Source organism: Pristis pectinata, chromosome 16, assembly GCF_009764475.1.
Source record: "Pristis pectinata isolate sPriPec2 chromosome 16, sPriPec2.1.pri, whole genome shotgun sequence".
Classification (NCBI taxonomy): domain Eukaryota; kingdom Metazoa; phylum Chordata; class Chondrichthyes; order Rhinopristiformes; family Pristidae; genus Pristis; species Pristis pectinata.
Window position 1 is genome coordinate 28,841,628 of NC_067420.1, and position 24,716 is coordinate 28,866,343.

Sequence of the window (24,716 nt, forward strand, 5' to 3'; positions counted from 1 at the left end):
AGCTGGCAGACTCTCTCCAACCGAGTTTTAAATTTTTGGACATAGTATCCAGTTGGCACTTTTTCAATCTCCTCACATGAGAGTGCTTTTTCTTTCAATTCTGTCAACTCAGGGTCCTTTGTCTGTTCCACCATAAAATCCTTCCTCGACAAAGACAAATCTTTAAATTCAGGCTCACTATAAGGATGTTGATCCTCCAGTGAAGACAGAAAAGTCTCAGATAAGGCATCATAATTTTCTTCCTGTTTAGGACTGTCACAAGGAACTACATCAGACTGCACCGGACTGTCTGTCTTGGCTAATTCTCTAGCTCTAGCTCGAGTCACCGCACATGATGGGTAAACATCTGGATCATTCTCAGACTCATCAATCCTTGGTTTGGTTGTTAACCGTACCACAGGATCACTTTCTCCATCTGCAAGGTCATTTCCCAATAACAAAGAAACTCCTTCCACTGGCAAACTAGGTCTTATCCCTGTCTCGACTGGTCCTTCTACGAACTTTGACTTTAAAATCACCCTGTGAAAAGGGACAGACATGGTCTCACCTGTAACGCCTCGTACTAGATTTACTTCACCAGTGTCACTTTCTTCACCAAAATTTAAAACACTGTCCAGCAAGAGAGATTGACTAGCCCCAGTATCTCTAAGAATTTTCACTGGCACCTGGGGTGACTCATCATTCAGTGAAACAAAACCCTCTGATACATACGAACGGAATTCTTTTCTCACCTCCTCCAACTTTTCCGCTTTTCCCTCTTGCAAGGACTGATCTTTAACAGCATCTCCTAAAGCTTTTTGATTTTTAATTGCCTGAAAGCAAGCATTGGGCCCAGCTTCCTTCTTTTTCTTCAAAAGGGCACAATTAGATATCACATGGCCAGGTTTCCTACAGTAATAACAAGTACGCTCAACAGGTTTCTCCAGCCCTGGCTTCTTTTCATCTTTCCCTTTTTGATTACCTCCCAATTTAATCTCTGGTTTACCTGGATTGTCTTTGTAACTCTTTTGAAAGGTTTTAGGTTGTCCCCATTTGGATTTATGGGTTAAAGCATAATCATCTGCCAACCTAGCAGTTTCTTGTAAAGTTTCCACTGCCTTTTCATTTAAATATGTTGTTAATTCAGCTGGAACACATCTTTTAAAGTCCTCCACCAGTATCAATTCTTTCAATTTATCAAAATCCCCATCTACATTTTTAGCCAGGCACCATCGTTCAAAACATATTCTCTTTCCATTGGCAAATTCCATATAAGTCTGATCTGCAGATTTCCTCAAGTCTCTGAATTTTTGTCTATAAGCCTCAGGGACCAATTCATAGGCCTTCAAAATAGTTTGTTTTACCTTGGTATAATCAGCTGCATCCTCAGCAGACAAAGCAGAATAAGCTTTTTGAGCTTTACCTTTAATCACACTCTGTACCATAAGAGCCCATCCTTTCCTTGGCCAGTTTGAACTCACAGCAACCTTTTCAAAATGTTGGAAATACTGATCAACCTGATCTTCCTCAAAAGGAGGGACTAATCGAACCTCCCTGCTGGCTGAAAAACCATCTTCAGAATCAGATTCCAAACTCCTACGTTTCATTTGTAACTCATGCTGCCTCTGTTTCTCCTTTTCCTCACTATCCAGCTCCATCCTCTTCAATTCCATCTGCTTCATTGCTAGATCAGCCTCTATCTTCATCTGAGTTAGCTTTTGTTCAGTCTCTAATTTCTTTTGTTCGGCCTCTAATTTCTTTTCCTCTTGTTCGGCCTCTAATTTCTTTTGTTCTCGTTCAGCTTCTAATTTCCTTTGTTCTCGTTCGGCCTCTATTTTTAACTGGGTTTGTTCTCGTTCAGCTTCTATCTTTGCCAGCTGCACCTGTGCCTCAGAAATTGCTATTTCACTGCCAGGAAACTGTTTTAACACTTCCTTCTCAAACACCTTCTTTTCCACATAATGGCCAGCTATCAGTCTCTGAATATCTGCCTTTCTCATAGACTGCTTTACTTCTGTAAGGTTTAGCCTTGTAGCAATCTTTATCAAATCATCCTTTGTCGCCACCTCCAATCCCTTTTGGGTTGGTGACTCCAAAAATGCCTTAATATCCATTGCTGCTGGTTTCCACACACACAAGCCAATTAAAAAGAATTTATCAGACCTCCCTCAAAAATCTTTGGATTGAATCCCGAACAAATCTCGTCAATCTGGGGTACAATCCCAGACGACACTCGTTAACCTTGGGAACTATCCCGGACGAGCCCCCAATTTTGTCACAAACCAGCAACAAAAGAAACACACTGAGCATGATTCAGTGTTAAAAACTATTTTATTAATCACTACTTATGATAATACGTAAAATAAAAGTAAAAATGTTAGTATGTTAGAATTCAAAAAAATGTTAAACCTCGAACGTTAACCCTAAAACTAAACTCCTCGTGTGTGTGTGTGACAAAGTCCAAAACTCCCAGTTCCGGAATGGTTCTTAAAGTTCAGTTCCGCAAGCCATAAGGTGAAACATGAGCAAGGGCTTCTTCAACAACCACCGTTGTCTGAAGATAAGATGTAGATGTAGAAAAACATAGAGAGAGTACATACGAAATCCAAATGTTCCACGATGGAACCCAAACGACACTTCAGTGTTTACTCGGTAGTGACTTCCTCACCCCGAAAAGCATCCGAACCGTGGTCGTCCACACACAAATACCTGTTTCCTTCTACAGGTCAGCAACAAAGTGAACTCCACCGGATTACTTCCAACTTCCATACATGGATTTCAGTGGCAAACACAGTTATTGTTTCTCATCCATCGATAGAGAAAACAAGCAGGCTGGTGTCTCTCTCCCTTCTCTCTCTCTCTCCTTCTTCTTCTGCCTTCTTCAACCACGTCATTACGTCCTTTATCTTCTATTGACGTAAGCACGCCCCACACACACATACACACACACTCTCTATCTTAAAGTGACTTTCACTGAGTCCATAACAATAGGATTAATGTTAGTAATTAAGAAGCACTTATAAGCAGATATTTGGTTGCAATTACTTGGAAATTACCTTGACATTATTTATTTATTGTAAAAATAGCAAATAGTTTTCAACAAGAATCATTCAATGTAATGCTTCCCTTTCTCATCCCCACTACCTCTGCAACCTTCCTTCAACTCTACAAACATTCCTTTTTCTCCCCTGCTTAGCCCACTGTGCTGGACACCTCAATATTTAAGCATTACACTGGAACTCTCCTCTCTTTATCAAGAAGACTCCTTAAGATCTCTCCTAACTGCAAGTCATTCTGCTCTCTTAATTCTTTTTCTTATTCTTGTTCATTGCAAATATTTTCCGGTACCTACTGCTCCTTCAAATTATTTTCTTTTGTTTTGTGTTAAATTAATTTATATTAGAGCAATATTAGTCAAATGCAATGACAAAGCAAGCATAAAGTGTCAGTAATCACTGCAAAAAACAGACCATTTAGCCCATTGAGTTTAACCTTGTGTTTCTCTTCATGTTCTCTTCATATAATTGTCCCATTATATGCCCAGATTTCTTCTTAAATGCCTCGTTTAATAACTCTGTCATCAATCTGTGACATTTTGTTGTGCATTGGCATTATTTTCCTCATCATAATTCTTCATCTCTTAATCTTGGAGTGGATAATAACAATACAGTGCAATACACATGATCAAGAGAGAGGTAACACCCATCTGTTTGAAGCTTCACCACAATTCCTTATTATGTCAAGAGCATAGAATCAATAATTAACACTATATAATTACTGTATTATCTTAAATGTTATTACAAGTTGCCTGAATGTTTTAATTAATTTCTAGGGTATTTTATATTTTCAAATATTATTCTGAAGTAGTCAAGCTGAAAACATTTTCTGCTGTCACAACGAATGGGAACAGTGGATAAGGCTAATTATTAATTCAGAAATGTATAGAGTAGCTTCTTTAAAGCAGGAATTCTATACAAATTGTCTTTGTATTGCTTCTCTCTGATACAGCTGTGTTATAAGTCTAATTAATTTGCTGAGAGTCACAGATACTGATTTAAAAATGAAGCTGAAATCTTGTGTGCTACTCCAAGACAGGTATGAGACACTGAGACTTGATTGCTCGATTTGTACACCCATCCTAGTGCACCAACAGAAATGGAGACTCCCATTGCTTATTGAAAGATTAAGGTTTGGTTTGGTCCTTATGCTGCTTGCAGGTAACAATTGCACCTGTCACAGAAAGCAAAATAGAATAAAACAAAGAAATTATCTTGTTATTAAAAATTGAACACCATTTATAAATTCAATCTAAGTTATAATTAATCAGGCTGAATTTGACATATTTGGACCTATGCAAATATGTCACAGGCTAAAAAGCCCATAGCCTATACATTTTTTTAAGTGTTTGAAGTACTAAATCAATCACACAATGTATTTCGTATTTTTGAGTTTGAATGCGAAATTGCTTGGCATCTTCTGTGGTGCGACATGCTTACATGTTCGGGATGCAGAGCATGTGGCAACTGGGATGTTGCTCCTGTAATAATGAATTTAAGACTTGTTTTTCCATTGGAAGCCTATGTAGTCTCATTCATTTCTGCTGAAGAAACTACATAGGCTTCCAATGGAGAAACAAGTCTTAAAGTGAGTAAGAAGGCCTGTCAGCACCTTACCTGAGCCACAGTTGTGGAGGTTACATTGCTTGCAATCTTCCATGATGGACAAGTTGTCTCCAATTTTGAAGATAAAGCCTTCTACTTTATTGTGGGTCCCAGCCATTCCAAAATTCCCCTGAGTAACCACTTCAGATGTCACAATATCTGATCATCCATTGGAGATGTAAAATCCTGATCTTTCCACCTCTCCCAATGAAAGGTAATCTGATTAAACCCAACAAAATGAAGCTGCACTTTCCATTGTGACTGGCTGCTTTAAGTTTTTACTGTGATGGGAGATCGTGATCGTGAGTTTACATTGCTTAATTCTACTGTTGCCACGTGTAACTGGGCAGAACCTGTAGGAAATGGCTTGCTTATGCATGCAACATGTTGTATATTGTACATGTAAGAAAATCCCTCCCTGTGGGTTCCACAAAAACTGGTATGGGCCCACTGTGCGGTGCTACTTTCATTTGTGATTCATTGCACTTCATCACTTTAAAGAGCAAAGGATCATTCCAGAGAGAAGCAGCAGTGGTGAAAGTATCACAGCCCCGTGTCTTATCATCTCCTGAATCCCTGGTTCTCCTTTGAGTTTTTGATCTTGTTCAGTCCTTTTGATCATACATTTAAGTTCCCGTGTTACTCTGATGTTGGTTGCTCTGTTGTTTTTCAAACAGTTTGAAATCATCAAAACAACAAAGCAATAGAGATTGAAAGATATTTGCAATTCAACAAGACTTTTCTCATTACCTCCCTTTCATTACATTCAGAAGTTTGTTACATCTCACTTAAGTGCACATTATGTTCTACTTAGTTCAGCAACAGAAGACATACCTTGGGAACAATATATGACAGTTATAAGATTAAAATGAATAGAATACATGCAACAAAGATGAAGAAAACTGGATTTTCCTTCAGAGCAGATTAGTCATGAAATAAATATGAGAGCAGGACTTCCACCTGCGACTCCATGGGTCAGAAACAGGAAGTGATTATGTGTGCTCCTGTTGAGATCATTGCTTCTGAAAGATGGACAGGGAAGTGCCTTGTAGGAACAGCAGATAGGAACCCTTACAAGAAAGGTCCACAATACATTAACCCTTAAGTGACAGTGATTGGGAGGGGAATATTGTGCCTCCATGAAAATAATCACGTTTGTCTCCTTTTTGATGAGAGCAAGCAATGGGCTTTATTGTTTGTTCAGAGACACCAATCAAGGCAAATCAGATGACCAGAGTGAAAAATTGGAGAGATAATTTTGAACCTTTGTTTCTGGAGGAAAGTTACAGAGCAATGCACAACACCTCCTCTGAGGAATTCTGGGCATTGGACTTACGGATACATGCTTTCAGTAATCAAGGCCTGCCTCAGGAGATGCAAAGGCATGATGCATCAACACAAGTCTATTCAGTCAACTGAATTTTATGCTTTAGTCCAAAATGCAATAAATAGTTTTATTTTAGGAAAAGGCTGTAACATAATTTGCAAATGGCAGCTCCCCAAAAAGTTAAGATATTAGTCAAACTGAAGTGGCTGTGTTTTATCCAGGCTTAGTTGTTTTTAAAGTAAAATCAATTTATTTCAAAACCATCAGTACAGAACCCATTAAGAGACCTGATAATGAAGCTAATGTAATCTGAATTTGTTTTCATTCAAGAGAAAGATCACAAAGTTAAGCAACAAGGCCCCAAATGCAAGTGAAATACGATTCTATTACTATTTCTTTTCTGTTGATTGATTAAAATGTTTCATTTAGTCTAAGAGTTTATTTTCAAAGTACAATATAACAAACAAAGCATCATGCTCAGTGACATTTTCCACTTCACAATTTGAAGGTACATTTTACAGACAGTATTTTCACACACACACACGCACACATACATACATACAAGCATGCACAATAAAATACAAAATGACACGCAGGTTCAAAGTATCATTTCATTAATTGATTATATATTGAATAGTGTCTGAATTAAAGTGATTTGTGAAATAGCTAGATCAACTAATTAATCAAAGCTGCCACATTGCTAAATTACATAATATATATACACATATAATACACACTCTTAATTGTATCAGGCAAGCAGTTGTAGATTTGACAGAGCCATTAATATTGATTATCTATCACTCTGTTAATGACATGTGGTTCATAATCATGCTACAGCACTCTAATATTGGTGGAGATTTATAGTGTGAGGATTTGTCTAAGGGTATGTAAAGGAACAGTTTGTTTGGTGCCAATGCATCTCCCAGAATACTGAATACTGTGGAAAATGACGTTGGCCTGCATATCAATAACACTTTTTAGTGAGCTTAAAGGCTATTTAGTGGCATATGGAGAAATCTCACTGTATCAGAACAACATCTATTTTTGTAACTCACACAATATTCTCCAAAATTCAAGACATGCTCCATGAAATGTCTGAATTAATAATTTTGCTTTTGAGAACAATCTAAATGCTTCACAATATAACAGCATGGTTGAATAGTGTAATGTTAAAGTCAAAATATTCTCTTCTCTTCCCCATTCATTCCTGTCATTACAGAAAGCTACCGCCCTACCATTGTTGGAGGATACAGAGATATTCTTGATCAATACTGTTCTCTCAGCCAGATTGTGCTTTAAGAGGCTATGAAACAGGGAAAAAAAGAGAAAATGTATCACATTGGGAACCCTGTGGTGCATTTAATTAGTATACTATCCTTTCAACTTTCAATCCTAAATCTGAATTGAGTTGAGACTGATGATCTGACAATCCAATTCCAAGTGGCTGCAGCAACAACCAAGAACATATCTATCTTCCTTAATGTGAGACTGAAGAGGCAGTTCAGAGAAGCCAAGTGGGAAGGAAGATAACACACTCTTTTGAGGCACTGATCAGGCATAAATTTTTGAAAAACAGAAGAATTTTGACAGCTTGTGCTAAATAACACATATTAATATTAAGTTGGTTTATTATCATCACATGCACAGAGGTACAGTGAAAAAATTTGTTTTGCATGTCATCCATACAGATCATTTCATCACATCAGTGCACTGAGGTAGTACAAGGGAAAACAATAACAGAATGCAGAATAAAGTGTTACAGTTACAGAGAAAGTGCAGTGCAGGCAGACATTAAGGTACAAGGCCATAAGATGTAGATTGTGAGGTCAAGAGTCCATCTTATTGTACTAGTGAACCATTCAATAGTCTTCTAACAGTGGGATAAAGGATAATTTCTGTGTAAGGTCATTCTTCATGAGCAAGAATAGGAAAAGGAAGTAACATTGGATAAAGTTGAGCAGGAAACCATAATCAAATAAAGTGCATTGACAGGCAGGGTATTGACAACAGGGGACAAAGAGAAAACAATGGAAAGGAAGCCATGGGAAACCCACTGAAGGTTAAACTTGAACTGGAAGGATGGCACTGGATAAAATTGAGTAAAGGAGTAAGGTAAGATAAAGTGGAGTGAGAAGTTGGCAGTAGATAGTTTGGAGCAGCAGACCAATTGACAAAATACAATGAGAGATGGAGAACTGGACAAAGTATGACTAAAGATAAGGCAGAAGAAAATTGTTGAGTGTTAATTGAATTTATAATTATTTATTAATAGAGTTTTAATTTAATAGTCAATTAGGATGACACACATTGATAAGAAAAACAAACCCACACTTTTGACAACGTAAGAACTTAGTTCAAACCCCTCCCCACTCCAAAATGGGCACAGAGACTGCAACATTGGATTGACTTGTTCCCTTTGTCTGTGATGCAAGCAATGTGCCAATTTGGTGCTGCTCGTAGATTTGCACTATGACAGTATAAAGACAACCACGCTGTTCACTGGCTGCTAATCTCATTATGAGACCTATGTTGTTTGTGCAATACTTTAAGTTAATCTTCATTACTTAATGCCAGCCTTTGTATCATAATGGGAAGGTATATTATGGTTGCATCACATGCTGACAGGCATTGGGAACTCTGTCTGATCTGGGGACACTAAAAAATGGCACTGCACAGGAGACAATTCCAATGTTTCCCAGCACAGATGTAGAATGGAGTGGCAGACAGACGTTTGCCTGGAAATGCATCCTCAATTGTTAGTGCTTAATATGTGGTAACAGCTGTGCATTCTAATCTGGGGGTTCTGAAACTTGTTCCCATTCAGTAGAACTAAATTTTGGAAGCAGAGTAGAAGGCACAGCTGCTAATGTTTAACATGTTTGACGCTACTGACCAAGGATGAATTTCTAGGCAGACATCTATTGTAGACCAAAAGGTCCTCTAGACAATCTCTCTGCGGGCAGTGGGAGCAGATAGCTGGAGCCCAGAGTATAGATCTGAACACCAGGATGCAGTAATAACAAAAAGTTCATTGACTTTCATGAATGGTCAAGTTCAGTGAATACATCTTCAAGTACCATATCCAATCAACTGCACTACAAGCCTCAGTCACGTCAATGTACCACAACCCCATGGTTCACCTATCACCAATCTCTGTCAATCAGGATTTATACCTAATGTTCATTCATACATTTAGTTATCATTGTGAACACTTCACACCTCTATTACACAGTTTACCTATTATGCAGCTATTATTCCAAGATACATACATCACCCAACCATATTGAGTGTCATTCCCTTACTTATTTCCTTCAATTTTGCAGAAATAAACTGGCACATAATCTGAGGCTGCTTTCTGCAGGGCACGGGGTCAGTTATGTGACCTTAGCTGCATGAAGGAGATTGTGCAATACCTGGGTTACAACCAAAGGCGGTGACAGCATCCTCATATCTAATCCTCCTCTCACATCCCGCTTTCTCCTCAACCTACAGCTTATTCTAATTTACAAGCTGCAAATGGTGAAAACATGATTCTCTTAATTTCTTTCTCCCTTTACTACAATCCTACCCCAGTGCCATCATTGTTTTAGAAAGTCAAGGGCTGCAGATAGTGGCGGAAAAAACAAGAAGACAGTGAAGATGAAGACAACATTTGAGTTTCCACTTGGAGCACTGGCCCAGATTATGACACATTGTTCAATTTTGTGCTTCCTTTGAGGCAGGATGCTCCTTAAACTTTTCACCATGCTCCTCTTTTCTGCAACATCCTTGGCTACCTGTTGTCTTTTCTCCCCAGTCCCTTTTCTTTCACTGATTCAGACTCACCAGCTCTCATTTTGGCTGCATTTTAACCACAAATTCAAGCTACAGCTTCAAAGCTCCCTCTGCTAAGCCTTCTGCCCATCCTCTGACCTTGTTTGTTCTTTGTTTCTTCTGCACTCTTTTCAAAATAGTATCGCAGCTTACATTTGTCATTTCAACTTCTGAATTCCTCTGACGTGAGGATTGTGAAGTTCTGCTGTACATTATAAGACTTGGTTGCTGTTACTTTCCTCTATTACATGTATAAAAAGAGCACTGGGTCTTCTCATCATTTTAGATTTCAAGTTCTTGAATTTCTCTGGCTATTAAGATTAGGGGCTCTGCACCACACTGTAAATCTCAGATGTTGTGTCTTCATTTCCATCTTCTGTGAGCTCATGGAAGACTTGCTTCAGCTCGGGTTTTGAGGTGGCAGGGAGTCTGCCACAGGTGGCTTTGGAGGTGCTTCATGGGGCAGGTAGCTGGGTTGCTTGGGAGGTTCTGCACTCTGTGTGGTTTTTGCTTGGCTTCAATGTGCTCCCATAGATGAGACTCAAGGTATTCAGTAACTTCTCAGATGCTCCTTTGTTCTTGTGCCCCATTGCTAAAATTCAAACAACTTTGAACAGCTTTTAGCCACTACTCCTGTGTCTGTGATGGATGAACTGCTTTGCCTGGTTCTTCAGTGTCTGGTACCCTTTTCAGAATTCTGGAACAAAGTACACATCCCTGCTACTTCTGACAACCTCTCTCTTTGCACTTGTTTTATCTCCTCTGTTCTGAAATTCTGCACACTTCACTGATGAAAAGCATCTCCACTGCTGTCTCCTCCAATAATTTACCATTCAAACTGCTTCTAGATAGCACTGCCACCATCAATCTCTGAACCTTGACAACAACTTGTCATTGTTCCATATGAATTTCACCCTAACTGGATCAAAATAATCTCACCAGGCATCCTGTTACTTTAGCATTGTAATCCTTCCTACCTTCTCCTCTCTACTCCAAGTTACTTCCAAGGATGAATCCATCCAAATAATTTCTATAGTACTAATCTAACTAATATTTCTTTCTGTTCATTGGTATATGCTTTTGATTTCCAAAGTGGATGAGTACCACATCTTTCTTCCCCTTTTTATTTTCTTTCTGTTAACCCCTCTGAACCCTTCTCCTGCATCATATCTTTCTTCTTTTCACCCCTTTAGGTACTCTGTCCTATCAAATTTCTATCTAACTTTTCTGTCACCACCCTAGGCTTGAATCCCTCTTAGGCAAACCTGCAACTCCCCTCTGTATGATAAACTCTTCCTATCAAGATATTGTCACCTCTTTCTTCTTGTTTTTGAACATGTGTTCAGCCATGCGAGTTTAAGAGAACATGTTAGCTGCAGTGATTAGGCCCAAAGTAACACCACTGGCATTAATTCAGAACTGTACACTGACTGATGGCATGATTTCTGTAAACTACTAATTAGATATCAGCTGATGGTCTTCACTAAAATGGCATCTGGCCCAATTCTCTCCATAAATGTGCATTCATAGTTGAGATGCCATTTTGGAAGGGATTCTGTACCAAAAAAATGCTTTGTTGAGGACCCAACTTTGTAGCTTGTTGCAGAGGACCAAATAAATCTAGGGATCAGTGGAACATTTCATTAAAGGCAGCTTTGTAGATTAGCTTGAGAGCCAAAATACTGGGTAAAGTACGAACAGTCCACATTCGCTCATCAGTTGCTATTGGTGAGGGAGAAGCTGCAGTTTAAGGCACAGGTTGATGAAGTGCTTTGGTTTCGAAAGCATTAATAAATTGAAGGTTTCAAGTAAACCATCTCGGATTGCTGGAAGATTGCTGGCAGAATGAGCACCGATCAGACAGTTGTCAGCACACTGAAGATTGATGATGATGGTGGCAAGAACTTTTATCTTTGCCCATAAGCTCCTTAGATTGAAAGACTTTCCATTTGTAAGCCACAGGATACAGTGACAGAAGTTCAAGATAGAGAAGAAGGCTGCTTAAAGAAAAGAAATGATGGATCCTTGTCTTGCTCTAGTTGCAATGGAAATGGATTAAAATTGTGACCTATTGTACAGTAACCATTCTTGTTGTTGAAATGCATTGGTTACAGCGAGTGGGAGACCAGAAGTGGATAAATAAAAGAATTGTGTACAACCAAAAGTGGATGTTAGATGTTGTATTTGACAGTAATACTTGTGATTGTATTTTCAATGAAATATCTGGATTGCTGCCCGATTTTTTCTGGTGTAGAACCATAGAAGTACACATTAAAAAAAGTTACAAGATTGATACTGTTCTTTTAACTCAGACAATCCAGCATTATCCTCTTTGTAGTCCAATCATTCTGTTTTACATTTAGCTGTGGTGCCTCAATATCCTTTGAACTCCTTTTCCTTTATCCATCAATCCAATCTAACCTTGAACGTTGACATTACTTCTGCCCTGAAAATTAACCCTGTGAAGAATTCCAGTATCACAATCCCTGGAGGAGAATAACTTCCACCACTGTTCTCTTTCTCTGGCATTTAATTTGTCAGTATGCTCATCAACTATTCAAAACATCGTGTTGAAATTTTATTGTTCTTTTATAAATAATTTTATAGATTTAATTGTTTAAATTTTTGGAGCATTGGAGACATATAGAGAAGGTCCTTTTTACCCTGTGTCACCCTTTCATAATCCTAAACACTTGAATCATGTTATTCCATAGTCTGAATTCTACTGACAAAAAAATCTCTAATATTTCATGTCTGTTCTTACATGTGTATTTTCTCACAATGAGCTACATCTCAAGTTTGGGGGAGAGGGATGGGTAGATGTTAGCATATTGGATGAGATTAAGGATTGGCTAATAGACAGAATAAATTCATTCCTTTCAGATTGGCAAACTACTGCCACAGGTTCCACAGAGATCTTAACTCTGTGCCTTGCAAACCAGCACACCAAGAACTGGGTCAAACTGTGCTTGTCCTGAACTGTGCCTTGTGTGTTCACCTCCTGTAGGGCAAGTTGGTGGCTCTGTTGTTTTGAAGCTGCATGGCTCCCAATGTCCTGGGGGTGTTGCTGCTGTGCCCCTTTCAGAACAGTTTGCAAGTGACAAGTAATCCTGAGGCAGCTGGTCCTCAGTCCCTGCCTCTGGGCTGCCCTGGTGACTTCAAAATGCCTTTCCCCACCTTCTCGAAGTATCTCCAATGCTCCAGAAACTTAAACAATTAAATCTATAAAATTACTTATAAAAGAACAATAAAATTTCAGAATACTTTTACCTCATGTAAATTAATCAAAAAATAATTAAATGGTGGAAAAGAAAACAAACAACTGAGGTTCACTTTCTGGTTTAATGAATGTAGCAGCCTCAGATATGAAGTGTATCTGGCCTCCTGGAGTCAGTGTTGAAGGATAGATGTACCTGACCTCCTTTGGAATTATTTACTAAAGCCCACTGACTTGGATAGAATGACAAAATGCAACATATCTAAGTTTGTTGATGATGCAAAGCCAGGTGAGAGGAGGGATATAACCAGACAATGCAAATGAGAAAGAAGGTGGCAGATATAATGTAATAGAGCAAAATGTGAGGTTCTTCACTTTTATAGAAAGATTAGAAAAGCAGAATGTGTTGTAAACTTTTGGAAACTGGTCCTGTTGGTTTGCAGTGGATTCGTGGTGTGCTAATTCGTGAGACACCATGTTAGGATGCAGCATAATCGGGAAGGCAAATGGTACACTGGTCTTTATTACAAGGGGTCAGACTGCCGTAGTAACAGAGTCTTGCTGAGATTGTTGTTGGCAATCCCTTCAATCAGAAGTTACCTCTACCACAGATTTTATTATGAGAACTGAGATGACTCAGGAGTTTGATTCCAAAACTGAAACCTATCTGCAGTGACTCAAACATTTCCTCACCAGTCAGCATCCTGCTGGAAGGCACTTCCTTCACTTTCCCTCCCTTTTCAGCTTTGGGAGAAGAGTGCTTCTTCTTGAGGTGGGCCATTGCCATGGATGTGGCACCACTGAGGTCAGTTGACTGCTTGTTCTTCCTGGCTTGTGATGTCCACACCTATCTTTTGAGATATGCTTTCAGAATGTTCTTTTAGCACTTTCTCTGAATGCCACAGGATTTCTGACTGTGAGTAAGCTGGACCAGAGAGTCTGCTGGGGGAGATGATAATCTGCCATTTGCACATGATATCAGGTCCAGCAGAGTTGATGCATTGCCTCAAAGCTGGTGATGCTGGCATTAGAGCTGTGATGTTGCCAGTTGAGATGTCAGATCTTCCAAAGGTGTTGTTGATGGAACCATTTCAGACTTTTGAGATATTTTTGGTAGGCCACCTAGGGTTTACATCTATAGAGGGGTGTAAGGATAACGACTGCTTTATAGACCGTACCTTGGTGTCCTTCTGTCGGTGATGATTGGTGAATACACACTTGAGCAGTTTTTTCAAAGGAAGAATTTGCATATTGGATCATGTGCTGAGTCTCATAGTCAATATTGAGAAAGATGGTTACTGAGGTAACAGAAGTGCCACTGTCTCCAAGATCTGATCCTTGATGGTAATTTGTGGTAGGTCATGTGCAAGGCTGAGAGCCGCTGAGAGAGCAACTTAGTCTGCCCAATCTTAAAAATCCTAGGCTATAGAAAGTCTGCTGGAAGATCCAGTACAGACCTAAGGCCTGTCCCTTTGTGTATGTGAAGATGGCACAGTTGTTGGCATACTGAAGATCAGAAAATGGATGCTTTGGTGCCCCAAAGTTCAACCTCATCATGAACAACAACCTTAAGTAGGGATAATAAGAGAAATTGATGGAAACATGAAGAGTCTTTGACTTGAAATATTAACTCTATGTTTCTCTTCACAGATGTCTCCTGACTTTTTTTTTGCATTCAAGTGACGTGGGCTTTGCAGAATGAGCCAGCATTTAACTGCCCATCCCTAATTGCCATTGAGAAGGTGACGGTGAGCTGCCTTCTTGAACTGCTGCAGCCCTTGAGGTGTGGTTATACCCACAATGCTCTAAGGGAGGGAGTTCCAGGATTTTGACCCAGTGACAGTGAAGGAACAGTGATATATTTCCAAGTCAGGATGATGAATGTCTTGGAGGGCAACTTCCAGGTGGTGCTGAGTGGTTCCAGCATTTACTGATTTATTTCTGATGTCCAGCATCTGTAGGTGATTTCGATAGCCTTAAGTAGGGAATGTCTGACATGGTGAAGTACAGTGAGACTCCACCCCAGTGCCTACAGTGGCTGTGAAGGTCTGCATTGACCTTGAAAGGAGCCAGCAAATGAGGAAATGGTGAAGATAATGCTGGAGCAGGTGGAAAAGAAATCCTGGATTCTAATGTCTGAGAAAACAGATGAAACCTGCAGCCTCCAATCCCCACAGACTTTCTCTGCCATTGGTCTCCAGCTCCTGCTTGTCAGGATTATGTGGTTAGTGTATGCTCCACGTGGAAAGAAATGCATTCTCCTAGGCTTCAAAGCTCTGTGGCAGTGGTGATGAGGATAATCTGGCAAATATGACAGTATCTAACCATTATTTTGCCTGTAGCTGAGGTTGGGTTGGGCTTTGTTAAGACCTCATTTGGACCACTGAGTAATATTTTGGTCTGCCCTACCAAAAGGCTACACTTGTCTTGCAACCAAAGGAGCAGAGATTCACCTGAGATGGGAGAGTTGTCCCACAAGAAGATATTGAGTAAGATTCAAGTATACTTACTGGAGTCTTAAAGAATGAGAGAAGACAGAAGATTCTGAGAGTGATTGATGTGCTGGATGCTGAGAAGCTGTTTCCTCCAGGTGGAAGGAACAAAATGACAGGAGATAAAGCATTGGCTATCTTGGATTGAGATGAAAAGAATTTCTTTGTGCAGAGGGTTATAAATCTTTTGAATCCTCCACCTCAGAGGATGTTGGTGACAGTCATCAAGTATTTCCAAAGCTGAGATGATTGATTTTTAGTTACTTGAGAATCAGAGAACTCGAGGCACAGGATCAGCCATGATTGTACTGAATGTCCGAGCAGTATGAAAGACCACATGGCCTCATTCTGTAGCTTCTTATGGGTCTGCAGTGAACCTTTGCCAAAGGTTGAATGTCCTTCCCATAGTGTGCAGCTCAATGCTATGCACATGACTGCAAGTGAGGTTTTATTAAAGTTTTATAAAGGCTCATCATCACCATTATATCCAATTAGTAATAAAACATAAAATCCCATTGACATTTTGTTTAACAGCTTTATCAACCTGGTCTCTGCCTTTAAAAGCCTGTACACCTGGAACTGCCAATGTCTCTGCCTTTGTCGCCATGGAGAGCCGACTTCCACTTCAAAGTGTAATTAGTCCTGTTATTTGTTTAACAAAGTGAGCCTCCTCACACTTACCAACAATGAATTCCAGCCACAACATTACCTCTAGAGCTTTGAAATAATTAAGGAAACTGATGAGTAATTTGATTAATTAACAATCTACTCTAAAAGTATGAAGTGACACTTCCATTATTCTACCTGAGCTACACAGGGTAAAGGATCCCCAGTACTGTCAATGAATAGAGTGCTTGACCTCATGGAGTACCCTAAAGAAAGAAAGATTAGCATTTATATCATGACTCTCATGACCTCCAGATATTTCAATGCACATTACAACCAATGAACTGTATTTTCCAAGTGTAGTCACAGTTGAGTTGTAGGAAATATGTCAAACAATGCTCAAACAGCAAAATCCTACAAATAAATAATACCAAATAAAATAATCTTTTTCTGTGATATTGATGAGGGATGACTATCAGCCAAGACACCAGCCAGTGCACATAAGCACTTTTACAAGCTTCACTATCCTAATACTAGAATGGTCACAAAGTTAGGGTATGATTTATATATATTTGTGGCAAGTAAAACACTGATTTGGGACAGGTCTTCGTGCCCACTGACATTGTGACAGCGTGGAATAAGAAGACAAAACAGCTGCATACAAGGTAAAGAGAAGCCAGATTTCATCTGTGTCCTGCTTGCTCTTCCCCTTGTCCAAGTGTAAGTGTAAAGTAGAATGTAAGTTCAATTAAAATCCTTCAGAAAACCTCAGAGGTATTACAGATTATAAATCATTTAGCTGTTGAGGATCATCCATTTTTAATGCATACTCTCTGTGGAGATGGAAGAAAACTAAGCCTAAATCCATTTACCTAATAGGGAAGATTGATGGTGTTTTGTCAGAAACCACTCCAATTTAAAACATATCAGATCTTTGGGTGAAGATTTAAATGCTACTTGATATAATTCTCCAACAAAGACCTGTCTTGGCTTCTTCAGTTAACTGCACATTATGTCAGATCTTAAAAAATGACCAATATTTTCAACAAAAAGAGAAATCAAATTATGGTTACTTTATAGAAACATTAATTGGCAGAAAATAGTTTAAGGAACTTCACCATGGAGGAAATGATGGCAGGAGAATTAAAATAGCTAAGAGGAAGCACGGTCAAAAGGATAATTCTGAGGAAATTTTAAAGCTCGGATTGATTTTGACATTGGACTCTCCTGCCTGTAACTCATACATATCGTGGAGCGATGACTGCAAATGTTGAGTAATTAATCTTACTTAGGTTAGGACAACTTGAATGGCAGGAAGTGTCGGAGGGGGGAAAGGGGACATTGAGTTTGCAGAACAGTGTTACTTCTGCTACTCTGAGCCTTTCAAAAATAATTTCATGTGTTCAGTGAGATGCCAGGCACATTTTCCCTGGCCTTTCAGCATTCTGAAGGTAGCATTTCCTCTGGGATGCTCTGGTTCACTCCTCCATCTCTATCAATAGCCATTCCCTTCTTATTGCACCTCTGCACCTCTCAGGAGATGCAACATCTGCCCTTTTACCTCCTCCCTTCCAACTATCCAGATACCCAAACACTTTTTCCAGCTGAATCAACTAATCGATTGATAGTAAGTACAGCAACAATAACCTAGTTAAAAGAAGAATTACATTTACTTTAAAAGTGTAGTTGTCAGCTCTGAAGAATACACGGTTCCTTTACACTTTCTGATCGAACAACTTTCCCACATGAAAAGGAAGTGAACTGCAGAAATGTTACTGTTGTCTGTTAGCAATTAAGTTTGCACATCTGGTTGGAGGCCAGTACATCTGAAGTAAGAATACTCTTTCCAGGAAGAACTGTTCCATCTTTTTACTAAAAATGTCCTAAGTTTGTAGTCTGTATTGAATATGGAAATTGTACAATAACTGTCACAATTCATCATGGTGTTACTTCTTTTTCATTAGGACTGAAATGCAAGCCTGTCTCAGAGAATCAGTTGGAAATCCATCTTGCAAAATCAAATTACGTTATCTGCAGCAACTAAGGTTTAAGTCTCCTCATAAATGCCTCATGAAATGCCATTATGTAGCCATCCTGTCCAGGAAAGTGCATCTACAAAAGTGACACAATGGTTTCCTTCAAAAATCACACCAATCTAATTTTCTCTTCCACTATGAACAGAAAGACTTAAAATTAACATCAAGTCTCTCTAAGTTTATTCCGGAAGACAATTCTTTATGATTATTTACAAGTAAAGGGAAGTATAAAACATTAAGATTAACATACAAAATGCTGCAGTACATAAGGGTAAGTTCTTTCTTGTGCTCACCTTGAGTAGCTATGTAGTGACGTGGCCTATGGTAACCCTGAAAAAAAGAAACATTCAAAACATAATAACAGAATTAAACCAGCTTTTCTCACAACTTTCAGTGTGGACATGGGTGCATAACAATGTTGGAACATAAAAAGCAGAAGCAGGAACAAGCCATATGACTTCTTAGGCCTGCGTAGCCTTTGTACACAGGTCTAAGGAGTCTTGTTGTTCTTGTGCCTTCCTCATTTCCTGCCAAATCCCCATATCCTCTGATTCCAAAAAGCTATCACACTCAGTATGATTATATACAATTACTGGGCATCTCAAACCCTGAAGTGGAGAATTTCAAAAATTCACAACTTTCTGGTTGAACGAATTTTCCCTTTCTCCTCTGAAATAGCCCACTCCTTACCTTGAGATTATGGCCTCTAATGCTAGATTGTCTAGCTAGAGAACACAAACTCTAAACACTCACTCTGTCACTTTCTCTCTGAATCTTATGCGTCCCAAGGACATCATCGACAGATTCGGGCAATTTTATTCAATCTCACTTCAAAGGACATCCACCACTTTCCAGAAATAGAACACAGAACATAAGAAAATAGGAGCAGGAGAAGGCCACCAGACCTCTCAAGCCTGCCCCACCTTTCAATAAGATCATGGCTGATCAATGCTGGCTCAACTTCTCTTCTGTGCCAGTTCCCCATTATCTGCAATTCCTTGATCTTCCAAATATTTATCAATTTCCACCTTAACTGCATCTAATGATCTGGCCTCCACCACCCTCTGGGGCTGAGAATGCCAGAGATTTACTACCCTCGAAGAGAAGAAACTTCTGGGCACCTCAGTTTTAAATGACCAGTCCCTTATTTTGTAACTATGTTCCCTTGTTTGTGACTCTTCCGCTAGTGAAATCTCTATCAGGCCCCCTTAGGATCTCGTACTGTACGTTTGAATAAGGTCACCCCTCATTCTTCTGAACTCGAAGGAATTCAGTCCCAAACTGTCTAGTCTCTCATGATAGGATAATGGTCTCATCCCAGGAATTAGCCTATGGATCTTCTTTGGACTGTCTCCAATGCAACAATATTCTCTTTTAGGTAAGGTACCAAAACTACACACAGTATTCCTCAAGAACAAGCTGTATAACAAAAGACCCCTATTTTTAAACTCCAACCCTTTTGCAGTAAAGGCCAAAATGCCATTTGCCTTCATAACTACTTGTTGAACCTGCCTGCTAATTTTTTGTGATTCATGCACTGGATCAGCTAGATCCCTCTGAATTTCACTCATTTGCAGTCTCTCTCCATTTGGATAATAATTTGCATTTTGATTTGTCTTCCCAAAGTGTATGACCTCAGACTTCCCAACATTAAATACTAGGTTTTCACCTAATCGCTCAATCTATTTATATACTGTTGCAAAATCATAATGTCCTCATCACAATATGTCCTCCCATCTATTTTCAGCAAACATGGAAATGTTACATTTTGTTCCCTCCTCCAGGTTATGAATGTAAATAGTAAACAATTGAGGGCTAAGAACCAATCCTTGGGTTGTGCTATTATTTATATCCTTCCAGCCTGAAAAGAACCCATTTATTCCAACCCTCTGTATTCTATGTGACAGCCAGTTTTCAATCCACACTGTTGAACTTCCTGCAATACCCTGGGTGCTTAATTTATGCATCAGCCTCTTACATGGCACCTTGTCAAATGCATTTGGAAATCTAAATACACTACACGTTTCCCATTATCAACTCTCCCTGTCACATCCTCAAAGAACTTGAACAAATTCATTAAACATGATTTACCTTTGATAAACCCATGTTGTCTAGGTTTGATTATGTTAAGTTTCCTAAATGATTAGTTACTTCCTCTGATTATTGACTGTAACATCTTGCCAAATATAGATGATAATCTAACTGACCTATAATTCCCCAGCTTGATGATGGTACTTTCTGCACAAGTGTCTCTCAAGTATCTTCCTTCTGCCTGAACAGTGGCTTTCCTTCTTCCGTAAAGGACAGAGTGTTTGATTGCATCTCATCTCTTTCATCACATCCCATTTCTGCTCTCACCCTCCTCTCTTCTTGGACAGAGGAAGGACAGAGATCCCCTGGTCCTTACCTTCCACCCCACCAGCCTCCACAATCAACATATCATCCTTGGCGATTTCTGCCAGTTCCAACAAGATTCCACTCCCTTCTGTTTCAGCATTTCAAAGGTATTGTTCCCTTCACAACTCTTACAACCTTCTCTACAACTTAAAATTACCTTTTTTAATCTTTCTTTCCCAGTTCTGACAAAGGTTCTTTGATGTGAAACATTAATTCTGTTCCTGTTTCCACACGTGCTGTCTGACCAGCATGTGTTTCCAGCATTTTCTGTTTGTATCCCACAAATCAATCGAGTTCCCAGGAATCAGTTTAGTAAATTCATAAAGGATAGATCTTATGAATTCCACACTTCCAACAAAGTTTTATGAAATGGAAGCTCATAAAAAGATGCAAGCATATTGTTCATGAGAATTGTTGCAAATTCCTGATATACATTTCCGTTAAATGAAGCTTTACATTGGGAAGATAGATTCATAACTCTCATGAACTTATCACTGCCAACAGTTATTAATACTTAGCCATTCAACAACTCTTTAAAATGAAATTGCAGAGTGCTCCTTGATCAAAACCATCAAGAAAAACTAGGAAATCTCATTGAAATTGAAAGTATACTTGTGGACAATGCATAATTATTTTTACTTCAGTGGTGGAATTGGACAAAGCACTTCAAAGATTTTAGGGTTAAGTGTCCAAAGTGCCAAGTCACTGACAGCATTTCATAAAATAATCAACAGCAACATATTACTTTTAAATCTCAGCAGAGCCAAGTTTTGTGTGTCTGGAAAAGCCGTTTCTGATTTGAACCACCGGGAGGTGAAAACCCTCATCGCAATGTGGTGTCACAAAATTGCCCCTAATGTGCCTGCCTGTTTGTAATGGATACCAGAGGTGTGATGAGTAGCAGAAAGTGCGAGAAAATAGGATTTGCTGCAGCTATCAAAAATCATCCGACAACTTCCAACAAGCTCAGAATAAAAGGACATCCCTTTAAAACGAAAATGAGGATGAATTTCTTCAGCCAGAGGGTGGTGAATTTGTGTTGCCACAGAGGGCAGTGGAAGTCAAGTCAGGCCAAAGCAGAGATTGATAGGTTCTTGATTGCAAGGGGGTTAAAGGTTACGGGGAGAAGGCAGGAGAATGGGGTTGAAAAATAAATAAGCTATGATTGAATGGCAGAGCAGACTTGATAGACCAAATGGCCTAATTCTGCTCCTATATCTTATGGCCTTAGGCTGAAGTCCAAAATGTTTGATAGGACACTGTGCCAGCACCAGTGGTACAACAGGAATCTACTGCTAGAATATCTAAGTGTAGATCCCAGAGCATATCCTGGGGTTTGGGTAATGCTATCATTATTATTTATGATTAATTTGATCTAAAATAATGGTATCATTTATCTGTTGCTAATAGCAACTTAACATGTGCCCCAGTAACACCTATTTGTAATGTTGGGAAATAGTGAGTGGTTGCATCATATGATCATCAAAGAAGAATCCTCAGAGGCACGAATGCTTAGTCCCACTTCTAAGGAGCTTAGGATCCCCTGTAACAATGAAATGAAGATCTGAGGGAACTGGCTGAACTCCTCACTGTTCACCCCACCTCCTGCCTTGATCGTACCAGTTTGCATAAGAAAATACAAGGAAGTTTGGGGTCCTGCTTTATTTTAATTTATCCACAATAAATGACTAACTGATACTTACGTCAATGTAATTGGCATTTATATAATCTGAGTGTGGGTCGCCATCTAGTAGCTGAAGCCGTACTCGAGAATGATCATCTGGAGAGAGAGCAATGAACATTGACAATTAGCAGGATCTTGATTTGAACTGAAGAAAACACAAGGAAAAGCACATTAAACATTATTATTTTATCATTATCTTGTAACCATTGCTATTCACTAAATAAATTGCAAATTTCAATCTTAACACTGTAATTATACACTTAATTAGATGACTATTAGAATAATAAACTTTAAGGATTTGTGCTAGTAATCATAAATGTCCCAGAACCATATTTATTAGCTAACATCACACAGATCTCCATTATCATCCACCGGAAGTAAAACAAAATCCCAGAAGTGAGCAAACACTCAGATGTGCTCAGGTGGGAACTTTTAACAAGACCACAGATCACTTGATCTGACTCAGTGATCAGCTTCTTCCCCTCTGCCATCAGATTTCTGAATGGTCCATGAACCCATGAACACTACTCTTTATTCCACTTTTTGCACTATCTGTTTACTTTTGTAATTTATAGTAATTTTATGTCTTTGCACTGCACTGCTGCTGCAAAACAACAAATTTCATGTCATCTCAGTCAGTGATAATAAATCTGATTCTGATTTGAAGGTTTGTTGGTGATTGATCATCATCACTTTGCTGTGGCTATTATTGTACTTGAAGTAAAGCAAGATAGCTATAATTGTTGGAGTCCAGTGCCTCACCTGCTTGCTCAAAATCTACCACCAGGTCTGTGTTGAAGTTTTCATCATTTGCCTGGGTAGGTGTAGTTTCAACAATGGTCAAAAACCCTGGGTTTCACCTAGACACATGCTCATTTAACTGACGCCCTTGCCACTGGATTAAATAACCTTAATCTCCATCAGCACACCGTGGCTAGAGTGTGCATAATATTTGTGGGATGCACTGCAATCCAAATTACTTCACTATTCTCCCTTGTAACTCTCTCCACTAAGAAGTAGAAGGGAAACAGCACAGCAATCCCTCCGTGTTCCCTTCTTTGTTACATACCACCCTGACATGGAGATGTTTCTTCACCGTCACCATGGCAGTCTTGTAGAATTACCAAACACTGTTGCCAGAACACCAAAAGGATTAGCAACCCAAGAGGAAGATATGCCACCACTTTATAGTGCTATGTGAGCTGGGTCAATTAATGCAATTTCCATCACAATGTAAATATTTCATTTTGATAATATAATTGGGCTTAATACTCAAAGAGAAAAGGAGTTATAATGACTCTATGTTCTACTTATAATTGTCAATGCTGTAGACACAACTGTTGTATTTTTATTTATACATTTTTCTGTATGGTCCCAGTCACATAGAAAGGAAAGGTGCCCACTATTTTTAAAATAGCTGCGAAACTGAAAACTATGAACATCTAAAAGATCATGGCTAATAAACTTCTATCCAATGGACACCACACATCTTATTTTTACAAGTCCCTCAGGATGTCAGCAAAACACAAGGAGACGGGGATTTGAATCAGAAAAATTGAATTGTATTTCCACTGATTGCAGCGATTTTCTCCTGAAAATGAAAGTGATCCTAAGTAACTTACAAATGCAACTGCAAACAAAACCATTTTTGACCAGTAAAAACACAAGAACCCAGATTGCTCCGTCCAATATCAGAGAAGCCGTCAATGTTTGTTATGCTTGTTATTACTGGCTAAAGTTGACACCAGCTTCCAGCAAACACAAATGTGCAATTAAAGACAAGGCAGAAATTACTGTCAGTGCAGTTTGTATAGCTGCTGCCTCACAGCATCAACAACCTGGGTTCAGCCCTGACCTCGGGTGCTCTCCATATGGAGTTTTGCATGTTCTCACCGTAACCACGTCTTTCCTCAAGGTGCTCCGGATCCCTCTGACTTCCCAAAAACATGTAGATTGGTAGGTTAATTGACCACTGTAAATTGCCCTCAGTGTGTAGATGAGTGGTAGAATCTGGGGGGAGTTGTTTGGAATGTGGGAAATATAAAATGGGTGAGGGTAAGATTATTAAAAATGGGTGCTTGGTGGATGGCATCGACACTGTGGGCTGAAGGGCCAGTTTCCATGCTGCACTCTTTGCAGATGAAATTACCATTAGACATCAACTCAGCTGAATTACCGAGTATTCTCAAAACAATTATTGATTAAAAACCTCATGCTTCATTTAATCAGGAGTAACTAAATTTTAAAGTGGAGAAAGTTAGTGGTCATTAAATTAACCATTCAATAATTATTGCTGAATAGCCTCACTGACCCTGAAAGGTAACAGTGAAGTGAGTTTCTTACTTTTATATCTTTTCCTTACTTCCTTTATGTAAAGTCTATTCCTTATTTACCTTACAATATAACTTAAGTCTAATGTATGGTTTTTATTTCCTGCTTTGCTGTCTGCGAGGACACTCCAGTGTAACTGGTTGAATAGTTTCCCACAGTCTTTGCTACAGTCA

General features: G+C 39.1%; 1 protein-coding gene across 6 annotated transcripts in view; it reads right to left on the reverse strand.

The window, feature by feature from the left end:
- Window positions 1-24,716, reverse strand: part of LOC127578729 (receptor-type tyrosine-protein phosphatase T) — a 935,885-nt gene that overhangs the window by 36,157 nt on the left and 875,012 nt on the right. For all 6 annotated transcript variants that reach the window (XM_052031104.1, XM_052031103.1, XM_052031108.1 and 3 more), the window contains 2 exons: window positions 22,232-22,308; window positions 18,425-18,461 (listed from right to left, as the gene is read on the reverse strand). In XM_052031104.1, coding sequence (XP_051887064.1) covers window positions 18,425-18,461; window positions 22,232-22,308 — 114 coding nt within the window. The remainder of the gene's footprint in view (window positions 1-18,424; window positions 18,462-22,231; window positions 22,309-24,716) is intronic.